The sequence below is a fragment of the Myotis myotis genome, unplaced genomic scaffold, assembly GCF_014108235.1.
Source record: "Myotis myotis isolate mMyoMyo1 unplaced genomic scaffold, mMyoMyo1.p scaffold_m19_p_5, whole genome shotgun sequence".
Taxonomy (NCBI): domain Eukaryota; kingdom Metazoa; phylum Chordata; class Mammalia; order Chiroptera; family Vespertilionidae; genus Myotis; species Myotis myotis.
The window spans coordinates 89,633,955-89,660,146 of record NW_023416357.1 but is presented as its reverse complement, the minus strand read 5'-3'; the positions used below and the strand labels follow the sequence as shown (position 1 = coordinate 89,660,146).

Genomic DNA, 26,192 nt, shown 5'->3' with positions numbered 1-26,192 from the left:
AGATAATTAAAATTATTATTCTATTTTCTAAATAGGTAAACCGAGGCATAGAAACATCAAAAACCTTATGCAAGGTGATATGACCACATGTATCTGCTTCCAAAGGCCATATTTGTATCCATTTCTTTATATTGCCTTTTAACCAGAATCCCCTGAAAACATTTGTTAAAAACATATTCCTGGGTACAAACTTGAGTATATCCGGGCCAGAGTTTGTCACCCTCAGCACTAGTAACACTGTGGCTGGATATCCCATGCTGTGGGCTGTCCTGTGCACTGCAGGCCATTGAGCAGCATCCCTGGCCCTACCCACTGGCTGCGGGCAGCACACTGCAGTGTGACAACCAGAAATGTCTTCAGGCATCGCCACACAGTACTGCGGGCAAACCACTATCTCCAGTGAGGTCCAGGAATGTTTAATAGATTATACCTTGGGGAAGTTCTGATGAGCAGCCAGGTTTGGAAACCAGCACAATCTGTGAACTGGAAGGAGTAGCAGGAGGCAGAAGCGTTACTGTCCTCACAGGTATCTCTGCATGGCCTCCCTTACAGTGGTGGGGAGAGCAGAGGCAGAGGGCGATACATGCTCCATCTGCTTCCCTTGAGCCCCCAGACCCATCCCGAACGGCACCCTGTTTCCATCCTGTGTGAGCACCCTCCTGCTCACGATGCTTGACCCCAATTGCAGAAGGCACAGACAGGAGGCAACAAAATAGTCAAACACGTCACTCTGAGGTCACTGGAGCTATCACGTGGAGATGGTATGCTGCTGCCCAAACCGCTAACCCAGAGGGAGAGTGGGGACGGCAGTAACTGAGGGGCCCCTGCTGACTCACTGGCACGTAACTGAGCCGCTGCCCGCATGGGGCTTCAGTCTCTAGCCTGGCTCCTCAGTGTGTGGTCCTGGACCCGCAGCATCAGCGTCGCCCGGGAGAGGGTTAGAAATGCATTGCGTACATAGTGTGCGGCTTCAGACCTGCTGAATCAGAATGTGCATGAGAACGAGATCCCCAGAGGGCTGGGAGGCTCTATACGTTTGGGCACCGGAGGTGGGATCTGCTCTCTCCCAGTCTGTGTGCCAGGCCCCTGTGGGCATTTCATTGGCTTCCCTGGGGCAGACATCATCCCCATTGTGCAGGGGGGAAACTGAGGCACCGATGGGCAAACTTACTTGTCCACAGACACATGTAAGGAGTGGTAGGGCTGAAGGTCCCGCCCAGGTGTTCCCGGGTCCAGCCCCCGGCTTTTTGCACCCGCCCCCCGCTGCCTTCCTGGCTTTGTGTCTGCAAAGGTGCAGCATACACAGCAGGTTTCACCCCTCAAGGTTTCCATTCCCTCAAGGTCCCCACCTAATGTCTTTCGCCTCTGTAAGCGGTTGCTGCAATAGTATTTTTCTAGACCTTTTTATTTTTTTTAATTTTTTTTTGGTGGCAGATCGAGAGCTACCCGGGGACCTCCCCAAGCCCATGTTAATTTGGGCATAAACTTGGGTGACATTTTCACTCCATTGTCCATGTAGAAAGGATCTGCTGAGCAGCAAGAGGGCTGCAGGGGGAATATTTGACCTGTTCAAAAGGAAAAAAGAATCCCCACTTTTTAGAGGACCCGTCGTTGTCCTCACGCAGAGGACCTCATCATGTAGATAAAGTCTGTGTGGTTCCTGGGAGCGCGCCCTCCCAGCCTGCTTGCTCTCGAGCGGTAGCATCTGTACTCCAGGCCCAGCATCCCGCGGACCGCGGTCTCTGATAAAGACCGACCAGCACAGACACAGCTCTTTCTTCCACAGCAAAGAGAGATCAAGAACATCCCCAACATCTAGAATCAAGAAACTGCTGCCTATAAGGAACTCGGAGTTCTTGTTCAAAGAACTCCAAGGAAGAGGATGATAAATATAGAAACATGCCCTTTTAGAAAATCCAGCTATGATCAAAGAATCATGGATGAGGAAAGAAGGCTGCCCTGCCACTGGATTCGATTTTCTGCCCCCAGAAAACCAAGACTTAGAAGCCCCTGGAAGCAGGCTCAGGCCAGGGGGGTGGGAGGGGTGTGGTAATGGTCACATAGTAATAGCGCTAACACTGTGTGCCAGACTCTGTGCTAAGTACCCATATTATACCCATTTTAAGGATGAGGAAGCTGAGGTCCTGGGTGACTTGCCCAGAGGCATATACAGCTAGAAAGTAGCAGAGTGAGGATTTGAACTGACCTGGCCACAGAGGCAGGACGTCCCAAGGGTTCATGACGCAGAGAAGTGATGGGATGTTCAGGATAACACGAAAGGTTTTTGTGATCAGGAGCATCCAGTTTACTCAGCAGTGGGGTCCCAGGATGGTGCCGTAGAAAGAGCTTGGGTTTGAGGAGCATCAGGTTCGGGTTCAAATCTTATGACTGTGTGAGTTCGTGCATATCACTTCCCCTCTCTGAGCTCAGTTTCCTCATCTGTAAAATGGGAATCGGAATACCCACTTTGCAGAGTTGTTGGGGGATTTGAGGTGATGACATAACTGCAGTGCTTGGTAATTATTGCCATGATTGTTGCTGTTTATTCACAGCAGCAAAAACAGTGCTAGACCCAAACTTAGCTCAATAATAACACTAGACCTCAAGGGAGTGGCTATGTTTGAATTGTTTCCATAGCCCTAGACAGGGGTCAGCAAACCAATCTGGGTCAAATCCAGCCCACTGCCTGCTTTTTAAGTTCTTTTGTGACACCCATTCACCTGCTATTAGGCCCATGGCTACCTTCACCCTACAACAGCAGCGTTGAATACTTACAAAGCTAGAAATAGTTATTATCTGGCCCTTTACTGAAAAAATAATTGGTTGATCCCCGCCCAGACCATAGTATAAGATTTGATAGATAACAGGTACTCAGTAGTTTCTTTCTTTAATCCTGGACCCTGGATTTTAATCCTGACTCTGTTACCTTGCTGTGTGACCTTAGATCAGTCCCTTTCCTCGCTGGGCCTCAGTCTCCTTGAAAGTTTGGCCTACATAAATGGTCTTCAAATTCTGCATCATAACCACCAGGGGAGCATTTTTGGATACAGATTCCTAAACCTCATCTCTGGAGATGCTGCCTCTGCTGTTATGCCCAGGAGACGATAGGGAGTGGTGGGGACTGTGGTGAGCGGAAGAAGCCATGCCCGTCTAACGGGACAGCTGCTTTCCAGCTTTAAAGCAGTTCTTACCATGCAGAAACAGGGGCCTGGAGTTGCTGGATCTATTTCTGTTTACAGGGAAGCCAAGAATTGTTTCTGTGAAGTCTTCTACTTTTTAAATATTGCCAGCTAATTCAATTTTAAAACACTCTGCTGGACAATTAAAATATATCTGTAGGCTGTATTTGCCCTAGACCTTCAGTTAAATGATTTTGGAGACCCATCCCAGCTGTGAACACTAGGGTGTGATTTATTTAACCAACATTTAACAAACATGATGCTTCCCAGGCGCCCATCATTGCTCCAAATGCCTTACCAACATTAACTCATTCCATCCTAACACCCTGAGTATTGTCTTCATTTAACAGAAGAGGACAGAGGCAGGCAGGCTGGCTGCAGAGCCCTGCTCCCGCCTCCCCACACCCATCCTACCTGCTGACGCTAATCTTTTTATTCCTTGAGCACAGCAGACAGCCCGGCCCACCTTCTTTGCCCGAAAGTTCGAAGCCGTGGTGAATCAGGAGATCATCGGGCAGCTGGACTATTACCTGTACGGGAACTACCCCGCAGGCACTCCTGGGCTCCGCTCCTACTGGGAGAACGTCTATGATGAGCCTGATGGCATCCACAGCCTCAGCGACGTGACGCTCACCTTGTACCACTCCTTCGCCCGCCTGGGCCTCCGTAGGGCTGAGACGTCACTGCACACTGATGGGGAGAACAGCTGCAGGTGAGCCAGGTTGGCAAGTGGAGGAGGGACAGGGAGGGGACCAGGGAGGAGGGTGCAGACCTTCCTCTGTTAGGGGCCACGTGCTTCTCCCTCGCTTCCTTTGCCTAAAAAGCACCTACACAACCATCCCAGCGCTTAGAGCATGTCCTGTCTACCCTCCACCCTGTCTAAGCCAGTGGTTCTCAACCTTCCTAATGCCGCAACCCTTTAATACAGTTCCTCATGTTGTGGTGACACCCAACCATAAAATTATTTTCGTTGCTACTTCATAACTGTAATTTTGCTACTGTAAACAGTATGTAATTATATATGTGTTTTCCGATGGTCTTAGGCGACCCCTGTGAAAGGGTCGTTTGACCCCCAAAGGGGTCACGACCCACAGGTTGAGAACCATTGGTCTAAGCCAGTGGTTGGCAAACTCATTAATCAATAGAGCCAAATATCAACAGTACAACGATTGAAATTTCTTTTGAGAGCCAAATTTTTTAAGCTTAAACTATACAGGTAGGTACATTGTTACTAACTTAATTAGGGTACTCCTAAGGCTTAGGAAGAGCCACACTCAAGGGGCCAAAGAGCCGAATGTGGCTCGCAAGCCACAGTTTGCTGACCACGGGTCTAAGCCATCAGCAGAATTTTACTTTTTCCAAGTACCAGATCTAATGCTTACCCAATTATTTCCTTCCAGTGGATTCATTCTTTTATGTTAAGCATATGTGGTATTTTAAAGGGAAGCTCTATGTCATCCTATTACATAGTTGTATTTGTCTTAAATGGAAGGTAACCATGGAAATACAGAACTTTTTTTTTTATTGTGGAAAATGTCAAATATATTCAAAATAGAGAAGAGAGTGAAACCCCATGCTCCCACCACCCAGCTCTCCCGTGACCAGCTCCGGGCCAATCCCGTGTCACGGCCCCTCCTCCCAGATTGGTCTGATGGAGGCATATCCCTTACATCACATCACCTCAGCCATAAATATTTTAATGTATGTCTCCGAAAAGAAAGACTCCATTTTCAGACATAACCATGTTATCATTACCACACCTAAACATATGACCAAAGGCATCAGCAAGATGCAGAACTATTGTTTAAAGCGCTCGGGTACCCCTGAGAATCATCCACCTCACCTGCCACTAGCAGGTGCAGGTTGACACTTGAGGAAAGAGTGTTCTGGAATGTATGGAAAGCAGAGGGGAAGGTAGGGAAATAATTCCACAGAATCCCCTCCCCTCCGCTCTTTCCCTAAGCCAAGCAGCCCTTTTGTTGGCTTGTCTTCCTTTCTCTAGCAATGTGCATTGCAGATAGTCACATACTTGCAACAAGAGTTCGGAGCCCTGTTATATTCCTGATCGGCATTATAATATTAGCCCCCCTCCCGCTGCTCTGCAGCTTCCTTCATGCTAATGATCCTTTTGAATGCCGCTGCTGTTCCAAAGAGCAGAAACTCGGGAGTTTGCTTAATCCAGCGCTTTCCTGTTGCTATTGTCAGTAATGGGCCATTGTAAATAACGCCCTGATGACTCTCTTCTTTGCAGAAAGCCTCTTTCTTTTTTTTTTTGGTTATTTTTTTAGGTTGGATTTTCAAAAGTGCCTCTAATCACTCTCCTCTTTCTTGCTCTCCCTTCTCCTTCTCCCACCTCCCTCTTTTAAAGCAAAAAAAAAAAAAAGTTTAACATTAGTCTCTCCACTGAGGCTCCTCCTATGTACCCCTCCTTGCCTAGCTCTTCCCTCTTCTCTGGAACTATTGCCTAAATCCTGAACACGGGAAGGTTTCCTGGCTGGGACTGCCTGCCTGGCCATCTGGGTTTCGGCAGGGCTTCTCCAGTTTCTTCTGATCTCCTCGTGGCCTCAGCCTCCATCCTCTTCCTGCGGGTTCTGACTTAGTTTAAGGAAAGCCCAGTGTGGGTCGGGAACCAGGACCTGCAGATTGAACTCAACTTTTATTTACTACCTGTTGGCCTTGGACAAGTGATTGACCTCTCTGACCCTCAGTTTCCTCATCTGTAAAATGGGAATAATAATAAGCCTTACAGCATAAGGTGTTAGGAGGTTTAAAGGAGATAATCCTCAAAAGTGACCTTCTCACTTATGTATTATCATCATCCCCGTTTTTAACCATGTTTTACTTACAGAGTGCTTAGTCAATGTTCGTGCCATTATTATTAAGCTGCCAACGTCAACAGGGAGCCTACTGTGTGAGCTACACCCTCCGTAACCAGTTACATGAGCTGCTCATTGCGCCCTCTGTGCTTTCCTTTGCTTACCGCCCCCGCTGTCCCCACACAGCCAACCCTCTCCCAGTCTCCGAGGGCCATCTCAGGCGCCACATCCTCTGTGAAGTTTGCTGCGAGCTCCCCCTGATAGCCCATCCCCTCCCTCTCCCAAGCTGAAAGTAGCTCAGACTCACTTCCAACCCCTACCCCGCCCCCCCCCCACCCCCATTGCATGTAGCAGCAGTACTTTGGGTCAAGGTCAACGGTGGAGGTCTTCTGCCCCTGCTAGTCTGGGCTCAGAACCCTTGCTCACAGAACCACAGTACAAATCCCCGGCACAGAACCCAGTGCCACTCTTGGAAGCAGAATGTTATTCAAGAATAGTCTTAATCCCAGGCTTCTTAGAATTTATAAAATAAATAATCTTATAGGAAATTCTAGAAGACACTCCCAAACAAATTTTAGGACTTGTTTGGGGATTAAGCGGGCCGTTAAGGTGCCCCGGGCCTGGAATCCTTTGACTTCTCGCTCATTTTTTTTTTATCGCACTAGAGCCCTGTGCCTTGCTGTGGGCAAAGCCAATATATTTATGACTATGAGCCTGAACGTTAATCAGGACAAAGGACCCTTATCCCAAAAGGCAGCGGAGAGTAAATTCCTACCCCCAGGATATCTGGGGAAACAGCACGTGAGAACTTTATTTCAAGAGTCTCATTTTCTTTGGGCACTTCATGCAAATTGTGTCTTTCCAGTCTGCGGGATAACCTTTCATAAAAATAATGTTTATTGATTTTTTTCATTTTAAAATAACTCATGCTTGTTGCAGAAATTTTCAAAATGGCAGATTGAGAGCACAAGAAAATAAAGTTTGCTTGTGAGTCACCCTCCAGAGATAAAGATGTCAGGATTTTATTACACGTCCTCAAATTCAAATGCCCTCCTGGGCCAGGCGAGTAGCACGTGGCAGCCAGTGCTGGCTGGCCCCTCAGCACGGGCTCACCGTGCCAGCCGGGACCGCCCGGGGCCCAGTGCTGAGCCCCAGCACGCTCTTGTCCAATGGGCATGTAGACATTGAACTGCCAGCCATTTTTCAAGACAAATCAGAAATTTAGATGTTTGTGAGTCTCCAAATTTTTTCAATGCCCACTTATTTCAGTAAGAAAAGACAAAAACCCACCGTTGGGTGAGATGAATGCATCTGTGGCATCCTTTAGGTTCTGTTGTACTGCATCTATTGAAAACAAACTCCCTTCTTAGTTTTAGTTAATTATCATGCACAGTCAAGACAACTACCAGGAGGTTTTGTGCTCAGTCCTGGGTTCCATGTTTCCTAGATGTACCTTAGAAACAAAAGGTTCAAGAGAAAATCCTTCTAGAATTTTCTCTCAATCAACAAGTATTGTTTGAAGCATCTACCATGTGTCAGGCTCTGTGTTAGGCACTGGGCACTCAGCCATGACCCAGACCGACCAGGCCCCCGTGTTCAAGGCCCTCCCGTTCTAGTGTGAAGACAGACTGTGCCTAAGCACTGGTACACAAGAACGAAGGATCAGTAGGGATAAATGCTCTGCTCAGAATGAAGGTAAAGTCACATGATGGCAACGAGTTGGTGACTAAGAGTCAGCAGTCAAGGAAGATCTCTCAGAAGTAGTGACATTGAAGCAAGATAAGACAGAGCCAGCCATGCAACCTAAGAGGAGAAGAGCAGTCCCAGCACAGAGAATATCTCGTGCAAAGGCCCTGAGGCGGAAACCAGCTCACTGTGGTCAAGAATCCAAAATAATGTCTATGTAGAATCTAAAATAAGGTCCATGTGGCTAGAAGGTGGAGGTTTGGGGCAGAGGGAAACAAAATGAGGCTAAAGAGGCAGGGCTTTGTGGGCCAGGTGAAGGGTTTGGATTTCATCGTAAGCATTAAGCAGAGCCACTTGTGGTATTTAAGCAGAGACGGTGGGTATGGCTGTTATGAGGGTAAAGTGGACGGAAGAAGGAGGGAGAAAGGAAGCTCCTGCGAAGGTCCAGGGGAGGCACGATGTTGGCCTGGACCAGGATGCTGGCCGTAGCAGCTGGAGTCAGGTGGAGACAGCAGGGTTGCTTGATAGGAGAGAGGGAAAGCAGGCAGTCAGACCCGGCTTCTAGAGTGCTTGCCCTCTGCTCATTTACTTGACCCCTTAGCCGCACCCCTGTCTGGGCCTCTCCCTTCTGGAAACTCTTGTTTTCACTCCCATGCCACAAGCTCTCCTGTTCTTCTCCCACCATCACTGACCCAACCACCTGCAGAACAAACATTGACAGTGTATTACGTAGCTCCTGCCATAATGCCGCGTAACAAACAAGCCCCACGTCAGTGTTTTGAAGTGATAAGCATTGACATTGAGCTCAAGTTCTCAGGTTCCTGGTCTCAGCCGGCATCTCTCCTGAATCTGCAGCCGCTGCAGGTCGGGAGCAGGCTCTGTTGTTCTTGGCTGGGGGCTGCTGGCAGGGACAACGGGAGTGGCTCTGTGTGCCCCAAATGTCTCGACCTCCAGCAGGTAGCCCAGGCATGCTCCCAGTTGCCCTAGGGGGTCAATCTTTGCTTGCTTGCTTCCAAGAAATCCTGCTGTCTCCACCTGAATCCATCCTCCACCTCAGTCCACCTCTGCACTGCCAGCTTCCCGGTCCAGGCCACCAACTTCCTTACCTGTCTCCCTCCTGCTTTTGTCCATGACCTTATATCAGCCATATCCAGCGCCCCTGCGTGAGTACCACAGGGGCTCTGCTTCATGCTTGTGGTTGGGATCCTCTGCTCCACAAAAGCATGCTCTCATCACAGAAGAGCAAGAGAGGAAATGTGCAAGGCTTCTTGGGGCCCTGGCTGGGAGCTGGCATGGCGCCTCAGGTCCAGGCAGGTCAGGAGCGGGGAAATAGACTCTGTCTCTTCAGGGCAAGGAACCCTGCGCCGCCACGTGGGAGAGAGCATGGAGACGGGGAGGTGAAGGACTGGAGGCACTGATGCCAGCAGCCACGAGACTCTGTCTTGACTGTCTATGCCTCCAGGACAGTCACCACTGGCCACCAGTGGGCATTTGAGATTAAATCAATGAAAGTGAATGGAATAAAAAATCCAGTTCCTCCACCACCGCAGCCACAGTCACGTGCTCGGGAGTCGCAGTGGCTAGTGGCTGCGGAGGTGGAGAGAGCCCCGCTGCAGCCCGCCTCCATCCCGGCACAGAGCTCGCAGCTCCGTCCGGGGTGAGGCTTTTCTGCTCCCGAAGCCGATGCCCAGCGAGCAGCCTGAAGAGGGTGCTGGCTTTTCTCAGAGCCCCCGAGGCATCCCAGTGACCAGGCAGTGATTTCCGGAGATGGGGAAGCACAGGAAGGCGGCTCCCTAACCGCTGTCATTGCACCTAAGACTGAAGCTCCAGATGAGGACCGGAGGGAAGGCAGCCAAGCAGAAACGGTGATTTGGAGAACACTGTTGTTCAGGGGCCACTCGCACCCTCTGATGCTGTGCAGTTCACACATTGCAGAGGCCAGCAGCCCTCAGTTCCTCGAGTAGGAAAGAAAGCGGGGCTCATCCCAAGTCCCTCCCACCTGAGCTCCCTCCTGGGCATCTCTGCTTAGTTCCCCGGCCCCTTCCTCCCAGTGACTGTTTGTGGATCCAAGTCAAGCGTCTGGAAACAACGGTTACCTCTTCGTGTCTGAATGTATGGACCTTGGATTCATTTTTAAGGATAATGCCCAGTGCCTTGACTGAGAAGGACAGTGAGAGCGTAAATCAGTACAACCTTTTTGATAAAGTTGGGCGGCAGACTTGAAGGGCCCTTTGGAAATGAGTGAGAGAGGTTCCATTTTTGCTCAAGGATGTTTAATGCAGCATTGTCTACAGTGGCCAAAAAATTAAAAACCAGTTAAACAGCCAATGATGAGGAACTTGCTCTGTAAAATACAGTATTATGTACAGTGGAACGTGTGTGTGTGTGTCACGTTTTCAGAGACTTTCCAAAAATGTGATAATGCCTGCGAAATACTATGAAGCGAAAGCAGGATGTAACCAGTATGTATAGTATGATCTCGTATGAGATTTATGCAAATATATGCATAGGGAATAAGGCCGAAGGGAAATGAGTCACTATGACATTGTTTGCACACCGTTGTTGCTTCCCAATACCTAGCACCAGAGAGTCAATAAATATCTGTGAATTGACATCATCTATGTAAAGAAGCCTCAAAAGTGTAGCAATTTTTATTTTCTTTCTTGTGCTTTCATACAGTCAACATGCTTTACATTTGTAATCATCTAAAAAGCTACTGTTAATAGTTGTTGAGATCAGAGACACACAGGGAGAAGTTTCAGGAATATGGTAGGCATTGCATAAAATGGGGGTTATTTTAGGAACAAGACCAGCATGATGGGGGGGGCACCCCATTATGAGCCTGCACATCTCCAGCCCTGACCCATGAGCTCATGTGAGACTGTGTGTGTGTTTCAGGTACTACCCCATGGGCCACCCAGCCTCTGTCCACCTCTACTTCCTTGCTGACCGCTTCCAGGGCTTTGTGATCAAGCATCACGCTACCAATCTGGCCGTGAGCAAACTCGAGACGCTGGAGACGTGGGTGATGCCGAAGAAAGTCTTCAAGATCGCAAGCCCACCCAGCGACTTTGGGAGGCTCCAGTTTTCCGAGGTAAGAGACCAGACATTGCCATACTTCACTGCCTTTTGCATCCCCCTTGCTGGGTCCTGTTCCATGATGTGATGCCTATAGTTGGAGATGGAGGACAAGGGGACTTGGAGAGCCCCAAAGATAGGCTCACCCTGTGCCTGCAGAAGGGCCTCCAGTCCCAAACACTGGAAATGGCATCTTCAACAGATCGGGAGAAGGACAGTGGGCCAAACCAACCTGGGCCCTTGGTCTATTTTTCATAGTAGAACTTCTGTTTCTTTTAATTTTTTTTTATTCTTGCTAGTGATTCCTCCTAACCTTGTATTAGTAATAGACCAATATCAAACCAGTTTCCTGATGAAGTAGGGGCATCAATCCCGTTTTACATACTGGAAAATTGAAGCCTGTGGAGATTCAGTGATTTTTCTACATCAGAGCTAGAAAGTGGGAGAGCTCACACTTGAACCCAGGTCTCTTAGGCTGCAAGTCCCATGTTTAATTGTGCTTTTGTCTCCCCGGTTCTTAGCACAGGATTTAGCTTAAAATAAGTACCAGATCAATCATTGAATGGATGAGTAGATGGATGGATGCATGGACGGGTGGATGAATGGACAAAAGGATGGATGGATGGACGGATGGACAGATGCGTTAGTGTTTGGACAGATGGACTGATGCATGACCTATGGAATGCAGTTTCCACCTCTCCAGTACAGCACCAGGTTTCAGTTGTTTTCCTGCCTGGGGAGATGGATTTATCCAGCACCACCCTGCTGACATCGCCCCACCTCCAGACCTGATCTACCCTCTTTCTACTTCTCCAGCCTCATCCAGTACCACTCTCCTCCCCACTCACACCTGTCTCTTTGTCAAGCATGCCCAGTTTGTTCCCACCTCAGGCGGGGCATGTTGATCCTCCTGCCTGGAACGCTTTCTCACAGGTTTTCACCCATTTTGGGGTCATTCTGATCTAAATCCAAATAACGCACCTTCCGAGAAGCCTTCTCTGCCCACTCACTTAGGCCATGATAGCTACACTCCCCGCCCGACACATCCTTGTTTTAGTTTTTCTTAGTATTTACCATCTAACATCATCTTGTTGGTTTCGCTAGTCACTTGGTGATTGTCCGCAAGAGAGCGAAGACAATATCCCTCTCACTCACTGCTGTAAACCAGCACATAGAAAAGTATGTAGCATTTGCAGATGCGGAATAAGGTGAAGGGATTAGCCAAACAAGATATATGCATAGTCCATGGACACAGACAACAGTGTGGTGAAGGCCAGGGGAGGCGGATGGAGGCTGGGTGGAGGTGGGCAAATGGGGGAAGATGGGAGACATCCGTACTAGTGTCAGCAACAATGATTTCTGAATGAATGAGTGCCTGCACTTGGCTGGTGACCTGGAAGGAAGAGGAAGCTTGATCAAGCTTGGTGAGGGTTGCCCACACAAAACTCCTCATGGGATTTCTAAAGCACTGATTCATTCCTGGAGTTAAGCACCCCCAGTGAGTTTGGCTGCTGGCTTGGGAGCTGATTTTGGAATGTGGAGAATCTTAAGGGATGGGAGTAAGTATCGCACCCACTTATATTCCCTTGCTAGTCTTTCTCCAGTCCCCAATGGCCCACCTGGCCGACCTGTGCCCTGCTGAGTGGGCACTGAACAGGCACTGGTGGGAGTTTCTTATGAAGCCTGGTTTTCAATTAAGGTTCCAAACGGATTGTCTGGATTTGAGCTGCCATGGGAGCCCACTCCATAAATTACTGGCGCCAGGGGGCAGTTAGATGCTGCCCCAGTTGGAATCTGTGCTGGGGGCCCAGGCGGCCGATTGAAGACATTAACGTCCCATTAAGGAGATGGATGCCTGGTGGCTGGGCTCTCCCTGTTTATCAGCCTGCCGTTGGGGGACCGGGCACTTCTGGCAGTGACAAATGACACTGGCCACTCGTGGCTGGTGATTTGTGAGGGTTCCTGCGATAGTTCTGGTACCCTTGGTGTGAGAGCCACCGAGACCTCTGGCAGAGTACCAACGTGTGAGCAGGGAGCCCCGGATCTTGTATTTCGATTTTTTTTTCTAAAGCCTTAATTTTAAGGCAAACATGAAGTTGGACAAGGAGGAGGAACAGAACTGCATGTTGAGAAGTTCTCTCGAATTGGCACAGCCCCAGGGCTGTGCGTAGGGCCTGGCCCAGGGCAGGTGGGGAGCTTGGATAGAGTTCTCCATCCCGTGGACGTCCTGTGCCAGTGGCTTAGAAAGTCACCGAGTGCCCGAGATATGCGAGGTGCAGAAGGAACAGCGGTCAACCAGATAGACCAGACCCTTATAGCCATGGAAGTCCTCTCTTGTGGGGCAGCCAAGGAGTGAGCAAACAAATGAACAAAAACATTTCAACTAATAATAAGTATTACACAAAGAAAGAAAAATGCCCTCCCTGTGATTGCTGAGGCCGTGAGAGGCCGATGAGGACTACTTTCAATGGGAGGATTCGTTGAGAAAGGCTTTTCTAAGAATAATTTTGGAGCTGAAAACTACCCTGGGACCTTCTAAAAGAAGTGCATGTGCAAGGCAAAGGCCCTGAGGCTCCAGGCAGGAGCTCGGTGGACTCCAGGGGCAGCAAGGCCAGTGCACACTGAGCGAGAGGGAGAGTGATAGGAGGGAGGACTCTGAGGGGACAGGGGACAGAGCATGAGGGGTCTCGCAGGCCCTGGAGAGAAGTTTGGGTTGTATTTTAAGGGCTGTGGGAAACATTTGGTGGGTTTGAAGCCAGGAAGCATTGTTAAGCTTGAACTTGAACATGCGCTCATATATGAGCAGCTGATCATTTTGTAGTACAAATGGTAAGCAGGCTGTGCCAGAGTACGGTGTGGACTTCCAGAGCAAGGCGGAGAAGACCTTGAAGGCCACAGAGGATGTGACAGCAACAGGGCTCCATCTCAGGCAGACCCACCTCCCTCGCGCGTGGGGGTGGCGGCTGACTTTCTCCTCCTCTCAAAGTTTAGAAACAAGATCTAGGTGTTTCCACTGTCAACCGCTTTGCAACTCTTCTGCTGTGTTATTTTGGTTTCAGAACTGACTTCAGGGATTTGTTCACCCCCAACTCTATGGGGGAATCAAAGGATGGTTTCTGGAGTGTCCCCACACTCCCCTAACTGGTGGCTAATTCCTTCCTGAAGTAGAACCCTGACATGGTTTTGTGACCATTGATCCATTTGTCAGTGTCTGTTGGAGTCAGTGTGTGCAGGGCCTGGGTGCATAGGGATGTCCATGTGCTCAGCCCCTAATCATTCATGACATAGATAGATGATGGATGGGTAGGTCGATATATGCTGGGTAGATAAATACAGAGATAGAGATACAGTGAGCACCTGCTATGCGCTCAGCACTGTTTGGGGCACTACAGATACATTGATGAACAAGCCGAATTTTGTCCCTACTCTCATGGAGTTGATAATGTTGAGCCAGGGAGAGAGATTAAATTAAAGATTGCAATACTGTACAAAAAAACTAAATGCTGAGAGACGCACCTTAGTGGTGCCTAAGCAGGAAGGCTTCCAAGTAGTGGTGACACCCTGGCTGAGGCCTGGATGATAAAGAAGAGCGGGTGGGGAAGAGGGTGGGGAAAGTAAGCAGACTGAACCAGAGAGATGTGGGTGTGGACACAAGATGAGAGGCAAGAGTGAGCCCTTCTCAAGGAGGCGCTGAGAGTACTCCAGCATGGGGGGGGGGGGGAGGTAGGGAAGGAGAGGAGAGAGCCTAGAGCAGGGATGAGTGGAGGATGGGGAGAGGGACAGAAAGGAAGAGACCCAAAGGACCAGACCTTGTAGGACAGAGTGAGAGACCAGACTTAGGAATAATGAGATACTGAAAAGGATTGGGTTTCTTTAGAAAAATCTCTAAGACTTTGAGGTGTAGTTTGAATCCTGCTCACTCATTTATTTCTTCAACCAACAACATCGTTTTAATTTCTATTGTGTCCCAGAGAGTGTGCTAAGCAGCAGGGGTCCTCGGGAGCAGCCAGCTCCTGCTGATCCATAGGGTGGCCAGGATTTCACAACCCTGGGAGGGACGGTACCCAGCAGAAATGTCACAGCAATCACTACCTCTGCTGCCCTTAAGACCACTCTTTAGGCTGCGGTCTAAAGACAGAAACCTGAAGCAAGCTGTGGGCCTATGAAGGACAGGTATAAATAGTCCCATCTGGTTGGTGGTAGGCATTTGGCACATATGTATTGATGAGTGAGTGAGTGAGTGAATGAATGGGAGGCAATACATTGAAGAGAAATAAGAGCACAGCCTTTGAAGTCAGACTTCCTGGGTCCCCCTGCTGGCTTTGCCCCTCACTGACCATAGCAAGTTATTGAGCTGCTCTGAGCCTCAGTTTCCTCGTCTGTAAAATGGGGATAATGTGGAGTTGGAAGTGAGTATGAAATGAGTGAAGCATCCAAGAATTTAGCATTATGCCTGGCATAAGCTCCTGGTACCTACTGGCCATGCAGCTCCGCGTTCTGTGTAAGGAATGGACACAGTGACTCAAGGTGAGAACAAGGAGAAAATAAACCAGCTCCTGTCTGCACCTTAATGTGGAATCTTCTCAGGGTGTAGATGTCTGTACCTTCCCCTGCCCTGCCCTGCAGACACACACATTGGAGATGCTGGTCATGCAGAGGCCACAGAAGCAGCGCAAGCCTGGCAGTGTGCTCATTATCGGCTGCCAACGTGTCCCACGCTGTCCTCGGAGCATTAAATGAAAGCTCCTGGGGAGCAGAAGACCCTCATTTAATTTGATTTGAAACTGCAACAGAGCGCATCAGGGATCTCTGCAGTTCATTCGTTTGTCAAGTCGTTCACTCGACAGATTCTGATGGAGCACCAAGCACAGTGCTAGGCACCACGAGAGAGCAGCAGACCCAGGCACAGGGATCTGAGCAGTTTGAGGACAATTCACGGGGTCTTTCTGGCTGCTGGGTGGAGAAGAGATTGCAGGTGACAGAAGTGGAAGGATTCGTGGAGGACGAAAGCCACTGGCTGGCAGGAAGGATGGATTGTACAACCATCTCCCATCCCTGGGCTCCAGCTCAGAATGTGTTAGGGAGGCCAGAGCTCTATCTTCTGGGAAAGCCGTGTGAACTGCTGCAGGTGACAGGCGATGCTGAGAGAACCTTCTTTTCTAGCTTATGACAGGGCAGCTCCAAAACCTGAGCTCTAGTCTTGTTCAGAATAGTCACACTCAACAGAGGGACATGATCTGGAAAACCAAGGAGCAAAGCGGAATCCAGCTGGACCTGTTGAATGGCAGGGTGTATGTTTTCTTGGAATGGCCTCAAGCAGAGATTCATTCATTCAGTGCACATTTTTTTCCCAAAACACCCACCAGGTGCCAGGCACTGGAGGCCCTAAGGTTTAGTGAACAGACCACAGGCCTTATAATCCTCCAACCTGGATCCAAATACCAAATCTTCTGCTTACTTCCTGTCTGACCTTGAGCAAGTAACTTAATCGGAGCCTGAGTTTCTCCATTTCCTCATCTGTAAAATGGGTATATCCTGTCCAGCAAGCAGGATCCCAGGCCTTTCTGGGACCCAGCACCATAGCTCAGTGTCAGTGATTTCAGGCTTGCTCTCCTGTTTCAGGTCGGCACTGACTGGGATGCCAAGGAGCGGCTCTTCCGCAACTTTGGGGGTCTCCTGGGGCCCATGGACGAGCCGGTAGGCATGCAGAAGTGGGGGAAGGGCCCCAACGTGACCGTGACTGTCATCTGGGTGGATCCCGTCAACGTCATCGCAGCCACCTACGACATCCTGATTGAGTCCACGGCCGAATTTACCCACTACAAGCCCCCTTTGAACTTGCCCCTGCGGCCTGGGGTCTGGACAGTGAAAATTCTCCACCACTGGGTGCCAGTCGCAGAGACCAAATTCCTCGTCGCACCGCTGACCTTCTCCAACAGGCAGCCCATCAAACCGGGTGAGTACTCCCCGTGTCTCTGCTGGGAGTCCAGGGTCGGGGGGTGTGGGGGGGGGGATATGCCATCCCCAGGGATCCCATGGGTCCATCGCCTGGGCAGTGGTGCTGCCCAGATGTGGGGAGAGGGGGCCACTTTCGAGAACCATGCTCTCTGCTCTCAGTAGTTGCTCTTCCGCCTGCACACGGAGGTGACGTCCTCAGTCTGTGACTTGGATAACTTTTTATTAGATGCTCTCCCACTGGGCTCCCAGAGGCTCTGATCATATTTAAGACAGGATGGAAAATAAGCCCAGGCAGATATTGAGTTTTAGCAAATCTTGTTCACTGTGTAAAAAAATATTAATTAACACAGGAAATCCTGTTCATCAAAAATATGATACACTAGTCAGCGCTTTTTCAACCCGCGTGCCACAAGAGTTTTTAAAGCAGTGCAATACCTGACTATTTAGTCAGGAGCACTGACCTCTTTCCCCTTAGATTGTCAAGTAAGACAATGACAACAGCCAACACAACAGTAGCCGCCTGGTGGTGTCTCCATCTAACAGATCGCAGACCCAGAAGCCAGAAACAATTGCAGCCTCTGGTAGCTAAGCATTCATTCTGAGCTGGATGCCATTTAGCCAGTGACACAAGGAGAGGGGACATAGATATGGGGGGTAGGGACGGAGTCCTATAAAAAGGGAGTGTTGAAGGGATTCTATTGACTTTGCTAAGTTTCTGTGCTGAGCAAGCAGACAGGTAGAGCCCTCAGGTTTTCTCAGGATGGAATTCTGCTTCTCCACTCCCCTCCGAAACAGACAAAAGCTCCCCAGAACTGTCTGGGCCAGCACACAGCCCTGAGGGCCCCCAGGGTCCCGGGTCAGGTTCATGTCCTTGGCATTCCTAAGGGTTTCCACAGCCAGGTGTGGAGGGGAGCGCTGGAAAGGGCAGTCCAGACCTCTGTGGCGGATGTGCCTGCTGGACAGAACAAGGGTGTGGTCCTGACTCCATCCACCTCAGCAAACAGCCCGGGCCCTTCACTGGGGCCTGAGTTTCCCAATGTTTTTCTCCTGGAGGCATGAGCCGGGGGTCACTGCACCTCACTGGGAGCAATGCCCCATCGTCATCGTTGGTAATTGTATCTGTTAACGATGTTCCAACGACAGGGAACACGAAGGAGGGAGCCGTGCAATTTGTAAAATGATTCATCAAGAGTAATTTGCTATTGATGCGTCCCTAGTAATCTCAAGAAATCTGATGAGGTGGAATTGAGGAAAATTTAATTACAGAGGTGAGCACTGGAGGCTGATGCTGTAAGAGCACGTCCCACGTCAGCCTCACAGTTCATAGGGTTTTCTGCATCAGCCGCAGTGTTTGGTGTCAGATGTGCGAGCGGCTCTCTTCGCTCTGCAGGCCGGCGTGCTGTGGGTTTGGTGTGCCCCGTCTCCCCACCTGCAGGATGGGGGCCTGGAGAGGCTCGAGTAGAGAAATCGGATCTGCATCAGAGAGCACAGCCTCTGTTCTCCTGGCGAATGACACAGGAGCTGCCTGCCCTCTGCCAGCATCCAGGAGCGGTGGGCTAGGGTGACGGGCACACCCGGGCTTACCTAACGTGAAAGGGAGAAGCCCGCTAACTCAGAGCGGGACGGGATATGTGCTCACGCCCGCTGGTCTCTTCTCCTCCAAACTGTAGAGCCCGGCCGTCAGCTTCCTGAAGCATTAGGAATGGAAGGAATGTGCTCACTGTTCCCTCTGCCCAGAATTCTCTTTCCCGGGCTCTGTATGTGGCTTTTGTCTTCTTTCACATTAATCACCTCTCAGCTCAGATGTCACCTCCTCAGCGAGGCCTCCCCTGCTCACCTCATCTAAAGTAAATACCCTGGTAACTCTACCCCAGGGATCAGAAGGCTTTTGCTGTCAAGGGCTAGATAGTAAATATATGCAGGTTTGGGGGCCACTTACAATCTCTGTCTCAACCACTCAGTTCTGCTGTGGTAGCACAGAAGCAACCACACACAATATCTACCCAAATGGGCATAGCCATGTTCCAATAAAACTTTAGAACAGGTGTGGGGCCATTGTGTGCAACCCCCTGTTCTGACTCAACACCCCGTTTATTTCCTTTGTGACTCTTATCACTAATTGAAACAACCTTACTTACTTACTTTTTTTCCCCTTTATTGTCATCAGTCTACCCCACTGGATTGCAATCTCCTTGACTGTCTTGTTCTCTCCACCCCATAGAGTAGAGCCTGGAATAAACATTTACCAAATGAATGGGTGGGTGAACGCCTTGCAAATAGATGTTGAGTAAATATTAATTGAATGAATGAATGTCTGGCCTATCGACGATGCCGTGAAAATCTGTGAATGAATGAACGTCGCTCTAAAGTGGGCTCAGCGCTGTCTCGGGCTCAGTTTCTTCATCTGTGCAGTGGGACTGAGGAGACAGCCTCCTCATGAGGCTGTCCTGTGAATTAAGTGGTGCCACCCCGGTGCCCAGCGTGGTGCCAGGCACACAGCAGGTGCCAGGTTCGTGGCTCTTCTAATGATGTGATGGTTCCCTTGGCTTTCAGAGGAGGCGCTAAAGCTGCACAACGGACCCCCCCGTGGCGCCTACATGGAGCAGAGCTTCCAGAGCCTGAACCCCGTCCTCAGCCTGCCCGTCAGCCTGGCCCAGGTGGAGCAGGCTCGGAGGAACGCGGCCTCCACCGGCGCTGCGCTGGAGCACTGGCTGGACTCACTGGTGGGCAGCATGTGGACCGCCATGGACATCTGCGCCACAGGCCCCACCGCCTGCCCAGTCATGCAGACCTGCAGCCAGACGGCCTGGAGTTCCTTCAGCCCGGACCCCAAGTCGGAGCTGGGGGCAGTCAAACCCGATGGCCGGCTCAGGTAGCACTGGGCGTGGGTGGGCCGCAACGGATGTCAAAGGGAACACAGCCAGAGGGCCTCCCACCCTGGGGGTGCCTTTTGTGGGAGGGGCCCTCCTGGCCATAGAATGATGGAGAAGGAAGGTTCTGAGGCCAAAGCAGGGTCTGCCGATGACCTGCATTTGGCCAGCTGGCTCCTGGGGGTGTGGTCTTACCTCTTCCGGCTGGTCCTCAAGTCCTACAGGGTCCTTGTCTTCCCCTCCAGTGACCAAGCCCCCAGACGAGTGATTCTCAGACTTTTCCTTTGAGCAGCAGAACTTTGTTTACGAAGCGCAGTGGTGGGTGGAGTTCCAGGTGCAAGTGAAATCCAGGCTGCTCTGGGCGAAGCTAGGGAGAGGGGGTTCTTCCTCAATGCTCGGCCCACCGGGCGGTCCCTTCGCCAAGGGCATCTCCTAAGGTACCTCTTCAGAACCCAAGGGCTCTGCAAAACCCAGTTTGAAAAGCACTGCCCAGACGGTGGGTTTGATCGCCAGCCCCACCCTTCGGCTCCTCTTCCTGCTCCTCTGGCCCAGGAAACCCTGTGCCAGTGCTGAAATGACAGGTCACTGAAACCATGCTCACGGGCCCTCCCCAGGGAGGCCGCAGGCCCAGGACGGCTCCAGGCCTCCCACCAGCCCTTCTTAGTCACTACACGAGCAGGGAAGCTGTGGTGTGACTGCCAACTGTCCTGGGTTCCATGCCCCCTCCCTCGAGGGAAAATGGGCTGATGAACATCACATCTCCAGCCATTCATGGGCCAGGAGACCATGACCTTGTTGATCCTTGACAGTGGGAACACTAGGGCCCATGGCCATGAAACTCCTACAGATGGTTTGGAGCAAAACTCCTGAGCTAGACAGCACAGCAATATCCGTCCCCGGCCTGAGCCTTTCCATTCTGAGGTCAGCACCACCCGCCCCCCCCACCCCCCCCCGCCCCCCAAACCTTTGGGAATCGCACAGTCGGTGCTGTTGGGAGTGACCAAACCAGACTTTTCACGTCCAGGAAAAAGCATTTCCGATTCGGTTTTTAAATCCATGCCCTTCTTTATCTCAGGCGACATGCTGTGTAAACATGGGACGCTTGAGTGTCTGCTTGTTTAAAACCTAAACAATAATATTATTCCAACGGCCTGAGCTCCCAGACGCCTGGACGGTTTCCTTGCCATGTGCCCCGTGGAGGGTCCCCTGCCCCTCTGAGAGGCCCTTGTAGGAGGCTCGCTTCCTCCTCTGACCCCACCTCCCCCAGAGGACAGGGTTCCCTTGGACAAGTCCCACCCCTGGCTGCAAACTGCCCTTCCTGGGGACCCAGTTCCTGGTGTGACCCCCAGTGTGACTATGAAGGTACTGCAGTTCGCTCCGATGACCTTTCAGCTGTTGCCCCCCCGCCCCCTCCGCCCCATAACCACCCATCCCCCACCCAGCAAGGCAGGATGTCCTATGGGCAATGGAGGGTCTAGAGAAAGGACACTTTAGATATTTATTATTTATGTTTTAGTCAATGACTAATGAGTAGGTGCTGTTTTTGCAGCTTGTCAATTACGTTATCTTACTAACTGAAGCTGCCTTTATTCACAAAAGGCGCCCCAGCCCTCCCCCTCCCTGTGCTTCCCTCCGCATCTCCTAGTGTCTCTCTCTGTTTCTATGCGTGTGTGAGTGTGCGTGCGTGTCTTCCCTCCATTCTCCGTGTCCTCAGCACGGGTGTTGGACAGCATGAGGGGAACGCTTCGTTGAGCATCGTGCACTGGCTGAAAGGGGTGACCTTGGGAACGTTGGAGCCTCACTTTTCCTTATGCAGGGTGTTAGCTTCATGTAGCCCCCCTCCCGTTTCTGGGGGAGTTGGAATTCCTGAGCCATCCCCACTCCCTGTGGCTGGAGAGTGTGCCGACCACAGAGCTCGACCGTCCTGCTTCCTCCTGACTCACCTCCCTCGGCCAGTCTGACCACGCGCTTCCATGTAACATGACAGATGCACAGGGAAACGGCTGCTCTGAGCCTGGGAGGAAAAGACATCCATGTCAGGAAGAGGGTAGGTGGTTGGATGGCGCCAGGAGTGGCCACTGTCAACAGTGGTCCTCGGGACCTCAGAGTGGCTTTCTCAGAAAGCCCCTGTAATCTCTAAATGCACTTACAAGCTGTGGGAGGCCTGCGCCACATCCTCTCTCTGCCCCCAGCTTCTGCCTCTGGCCAGTGTCCCTACACCTGTCCGAGCTGCCCAGGGAGCCTCCCTCCTCACCAGGCCACGAGGACGTGGGTGTTTCCCAGTGTCCTTTGCAGTGGCTGCGACGGTGCAGCCCTGGCAGGTCCCTGTGCGGACTGTGTGCCCGCAGGCTCCTGCACCTGCTGACGTGGCTGCCTCTTGTTCCCGCCCTGAAACAGGTGGGCCAGAGCTGGCTTATTCTGGGGACACCCACACCCCATCCCTGTCCTTGGCTTCAGTCACCTCTCCCTGCAGTGAATTCTGGGACACTGAAGTCATCTGGCTGTTTCTTAATGTCTTTTGTTTCTGGACAGAGAATAATTTTGCAGATGTTACATTTGGGGGAAAAAGGGAGAGAGAGAGAGAATTCCAAACAAAACCCAGGATGATTTGAGAAAAAGTGGTCTTTTCCAGGGGAAATGGCTTAACTCATTCTTTAATCTCCCTGAGCATGGTTTATTGGCCAGGCAGCCTTCAGCCATGGTGCCCGAGGGCGTTTGTTAAAAGCATGAGGCGAGGTCTCTGGAAGCCCTCTTCAGGTTGCAGCACAGTGGCTGGGGGTCGCCACCGCTGGGTCCTGGGACTGCAGGAGAGCTGGAAGGTGGGACAGGGTCCGCTTGGGGCAGAAAGAAGCAGTCGGTAGGCTGTGGCCCTCGGCACGGTTTCCCAGCCAGCAGGCAGGCCTCCTCTCTCCCTCCTCACCAGGCCATGAGGACTCGGTGTTTCCCACCGTGTCATTTGAACCGCTGAGGCCCCTAGAACCACTCTCCCTCCTAGTGGCCTGGTAAGGAGGGAGCTAGAGCATAGGAGACAGAAAGCCCTCCCAAGTCCCACTGCCCAGGCCTTGCACAAAGCACTATGTCTCAGGGCTGGGCCAGGGCTAGGAGAGCAGTGAGCAATTCCCAGGGCTCCCCATGTTTAACAAATGCAACCATTCCTTCCTATGGAGCAAGGCCTTTCTGCTCAGACCCGGGGTCATTCTGACTTCATTTCCTGTTGTTGGCTGAACTTCTGAAAATGCAAGTGGCCTTGAGAGAAGCTGAGCACAGAAGGCCACACAAGCCCATGGAAGGTACAGATCGCAGCTACTCTGGGCCCAGGCCCATGTCATGTGGTCTGTGCTTCCCCCTGGTTCTCTAGTTTCCAGGTTCAAGAAGGTCACAGGCTAGAAACTGGGTCTCTTTGCCGAGAAGGTACAGAATTGAGGAGAGCAGTGGCTGCTGGGTGTGAGATGTGACAAAGACCCCTTTCCCAGCCACGTTCCCTGGGAACTCGGGACACAAGCTCCCCAGCAGCATCCAAGGCAGAGACACTGGAAAAGCTGTTGGCAAAGGCCTGCCAGGCACCCTATGGCCAAGGCCACAGCTATCCGGGGGGGTCCGGGACCCTAGCAGTTGGTGTGACAGTGTAGGGAGTGGCGGGGGCTGCTGGCAGCACATGGCCCCTCCAAAAAGAGCAGCAGCTCCCCAGCTCCAGCCTGTCGGCGCCTGTGAGAATGCAGGGGCCGCTCAGCAGAACCTTCCACTTTGGTAAAGGAAGCCAGAAACCCAGACTTCAATAGGAAATCTGATTTTTAAATGTTGGCCATTTTTTTTTAACAGAGGATGGGCACAGAGACATTCCACAGCTCGGCCTGTGCACCTGGTTCTGCAGAAGTGGGTGAAAGAAAGTCAGGCGTGGCCCCAGGGAGGTGGGGAAAGCCAGCATTAAGAAAAGGGCAAACATAGTGGCTCCTGTTGAATGCTGAAGGGAACAGGAATCTCTCCCTAATCATTCCCTTTCCAAAGACGGTCCCACCAAGGAGATGTCTGGGAGAACTGGCTCGTCCTGCTCTCCTGATCCCCACAGTTTGTGCTGAAGGGAAGGAGGGACACCATCTGGAGACCCCAACGGTTGCCCCTAGACGCGAGGAGGCCCACACCTTCCGGAATGTCACCATACCCAGGCGGAGGGGTCAGGGACGGGGGCCAGGAAGAGGGGGTGGCATGGGAAACAGCCCGGCTCTCTCCAAATCCCAAGTTTTAGCAGCCAGCTTGCCACACATCTGGAAGCTTCCCAGGAAGCCCTGCTGGAGCTGAGCTCACTCCCAGGAAGCCCTCCCAGCCTCTGCCTCAGTTACCTTACTTTGCCCATGGGTCTACCACAGGCGCTACCTCACTGTGTCTGCTGAGAAGTTTACCTGGGGGGAATGAAGGTGGCCAGATCTGCTTGGGCTGAACGTACAATCTATGCAAATTCTCTGTCTCTCTCTCTCTCTCTCTCTCTGAAGTTTTATTCTTCTTCACCCTGCAAACAAAATACTGTATAGACCCCTCTTAAGACTGAGGAGGGCTTTCTGGCGCCACCTGTGTCCGCCCCTCATGTTGTCTTTGGTTCTGTCCTTGCCCCGCCCCATGCAGGGAGCATGTGGCCCTCTCTCCCCCCTCCCCCCTGCCCCCCTCCACTCAGCTGGAGTTCTCCAGCCACCTCTGCCCACCACCACCTCCATTCCTAATTCATCTTCTCCATTCCACGCTTTCTTCTGACTTGCGTATCTTCTCCCCATCCCCACCCCCAAAAAGCCTTAGGTTCTCCTTTTTGAAATGTGGCCTTAAAATTATTTTTGGAAAGCTGACCGCCCTCTCCCTCCCATTGCCACCCTCATCCCAGAAGAAAGAGCCCCTTGAAGCTTTCTTTCTTGGAAATCTCCTAAGCAAGGGGCAGCCAGTCTGTAGTTTGCAGATGCTTAGAAGTTGCTAATAACTGTCGTCTTTAGGAAAACTATTCGTAAGCGTTTCCCATGGGTGAAATGAAGGCTTGGGTGCTCACCTCCACCTCAGCCAGCTCCTGCAGCTCTCTCTCCCGCCCAGCGCCCTGTGGTGAGCGGGGCTGGCTCCATTACCCGCAGAGTGCTAAATCCAGCTTTCCAACCCTCCCCTTCCCAAAGACGCCATGACTTACCTACTTCAGTCAAGGGTGAATCAGGAGAGTTTCCCAATTTATCCCTTCGTCCTTCCTGCCTGGAAAGAGATAGCATTAAATATTCCCAGCTGCTGGGTCGTGTTCTCCAAGGGGCAACACTCTCCCTACATCCAGAGCCCCTCCTCTTCCCTTCCATCGCTCCAGGGCTGATGGAGGCCAAAGACAACCCAGGGTTTTCATAGGAAATTCACTGGAATTGCGCGCAATCGTCTTTGTAGTCCTTCCTTTTTTTTTTTTTTATTCTTAATATTATTATGTTGTCAGTAGCGTTGGGTATTTTTTTAGAGGCCTCACAATAAGTTATTACCGTTCCCCTTCATTTTTTTCCCCGAAGACATGTGGTGATATAGTTTTTAAAAATAACTATTTTGTTATAGATCATAATATGCATAAAACTGTACAGAAATATTTTGTAATGTATTGATTTTTTTAAAAAGAGAGAATCTGTAAATAGAGTTTTAAAAACAGAGAGAATTCAAACGGCACACACTGAAAGATGTAGATATTTTGCTATTTATTTAAAGGAGTATTTTAAGAGATATTGAACTATCTGAAATTGACCAGAAATCAAAGTTCCAATCACCCGAATGCTTGTTCCTCGCGGTAGAATGTGATTCTCGGAAACGATTGCACTACCCACCCATTTTTGCACCTTTTCTGTCTCTTCATTTAGCAGAAAAACAACAACGAAATTGTGCCTTAGCTGTATTTTTTTGTCTAGGGGAGTTTGTTTCTGTCTGACAAAGCAAATTTTTTTGCAGAAAACAGTGGATGTAATAAATACTGTACCATACCAAAAACGCTGCAGGTGTACATAGATGCTTTCTGTCATACCATGTTTTCAGATGCAGAATTTTAAAATTAAAAAAAAAATACTGTCTTTATGGAACAGTGGCTGTGTGGCTTCTTTTTAAAAATTTCGTGAACCTTTGCACACCCTGGTATTCTCGTCCTCTACGCTACCCGCCCCTAGAAATAGGGTGACCGTATAATTTGTCATCCACACTGGGGTACTTTTGAGCCTCAAGGGAACGCTGACTAAAAGGAGTGATGAAACCACAGGCATAAACGGGGCCTCTCTTGGGAAAAGCTGGATGTGTGGACACACTCCCTAATCAAGCCTGCTGTCCTCTCTCAACCCCCTGGAAATGACTCCCCAGTTGAGGCAGAAGTATATGGTTTTACACCGTTGGTCAAGTAGGAGTTAGTGAAGAGGGACTGCCATCTAAAATGGCAAACAGTTTTTTGTACCCAACTGGCCGGTTATGTAGCCAATCTGTTTTCCTTTCCTCTTTACCACACAGCTGGACTACATTTCCCAGACTTCCTTGTGCTTAGATGTAGCTATATGACCACCTTTGGCCAATAGAATGCAGGTGGAATAGATGAATGCACTTTTAGACCTGGCCTATAAAATTTCCTGGGA

The 26,192-nt window shown here is 50.7% G+C and overlaps 1 protein-coding gene across 1 annotated transcript in view; it reads left to right on the top strand.

The window, feature by feature from the left end:
- Positions 1 to 20,540, top strand: part of XYLT1 (xylosyltransferase 1) — a 307,532-nt gene extending 286,992 nt beyond the window's left edge. The window contains exons 9-12 of the mRNA XM_036308029.1: positions 3,629 to 3,891; positions 10,580 to 10,775; positions 16,382 to 16,715; positions 19,271 to 20,540. Coding sequence (XP_036163922.1) covers positions 3,629 to 3,891; positions 10,580 to 10,775; positions 16,382 to 16,715; positions 19,271 to 19,593 — 1,116 coding nt within the window. The 3' untranslated portion in view covers positions 19,594 to 20,540. The remainder of the gene's footprint in view (positions 1 to 3,628; positions 3,892 to 10,579; positions 10,776 to 16,381; positions 16,716 to 19,270) is intronic.
- Positions 20,541 to 26,192: the final 5,652 nt, after the last annotated feature.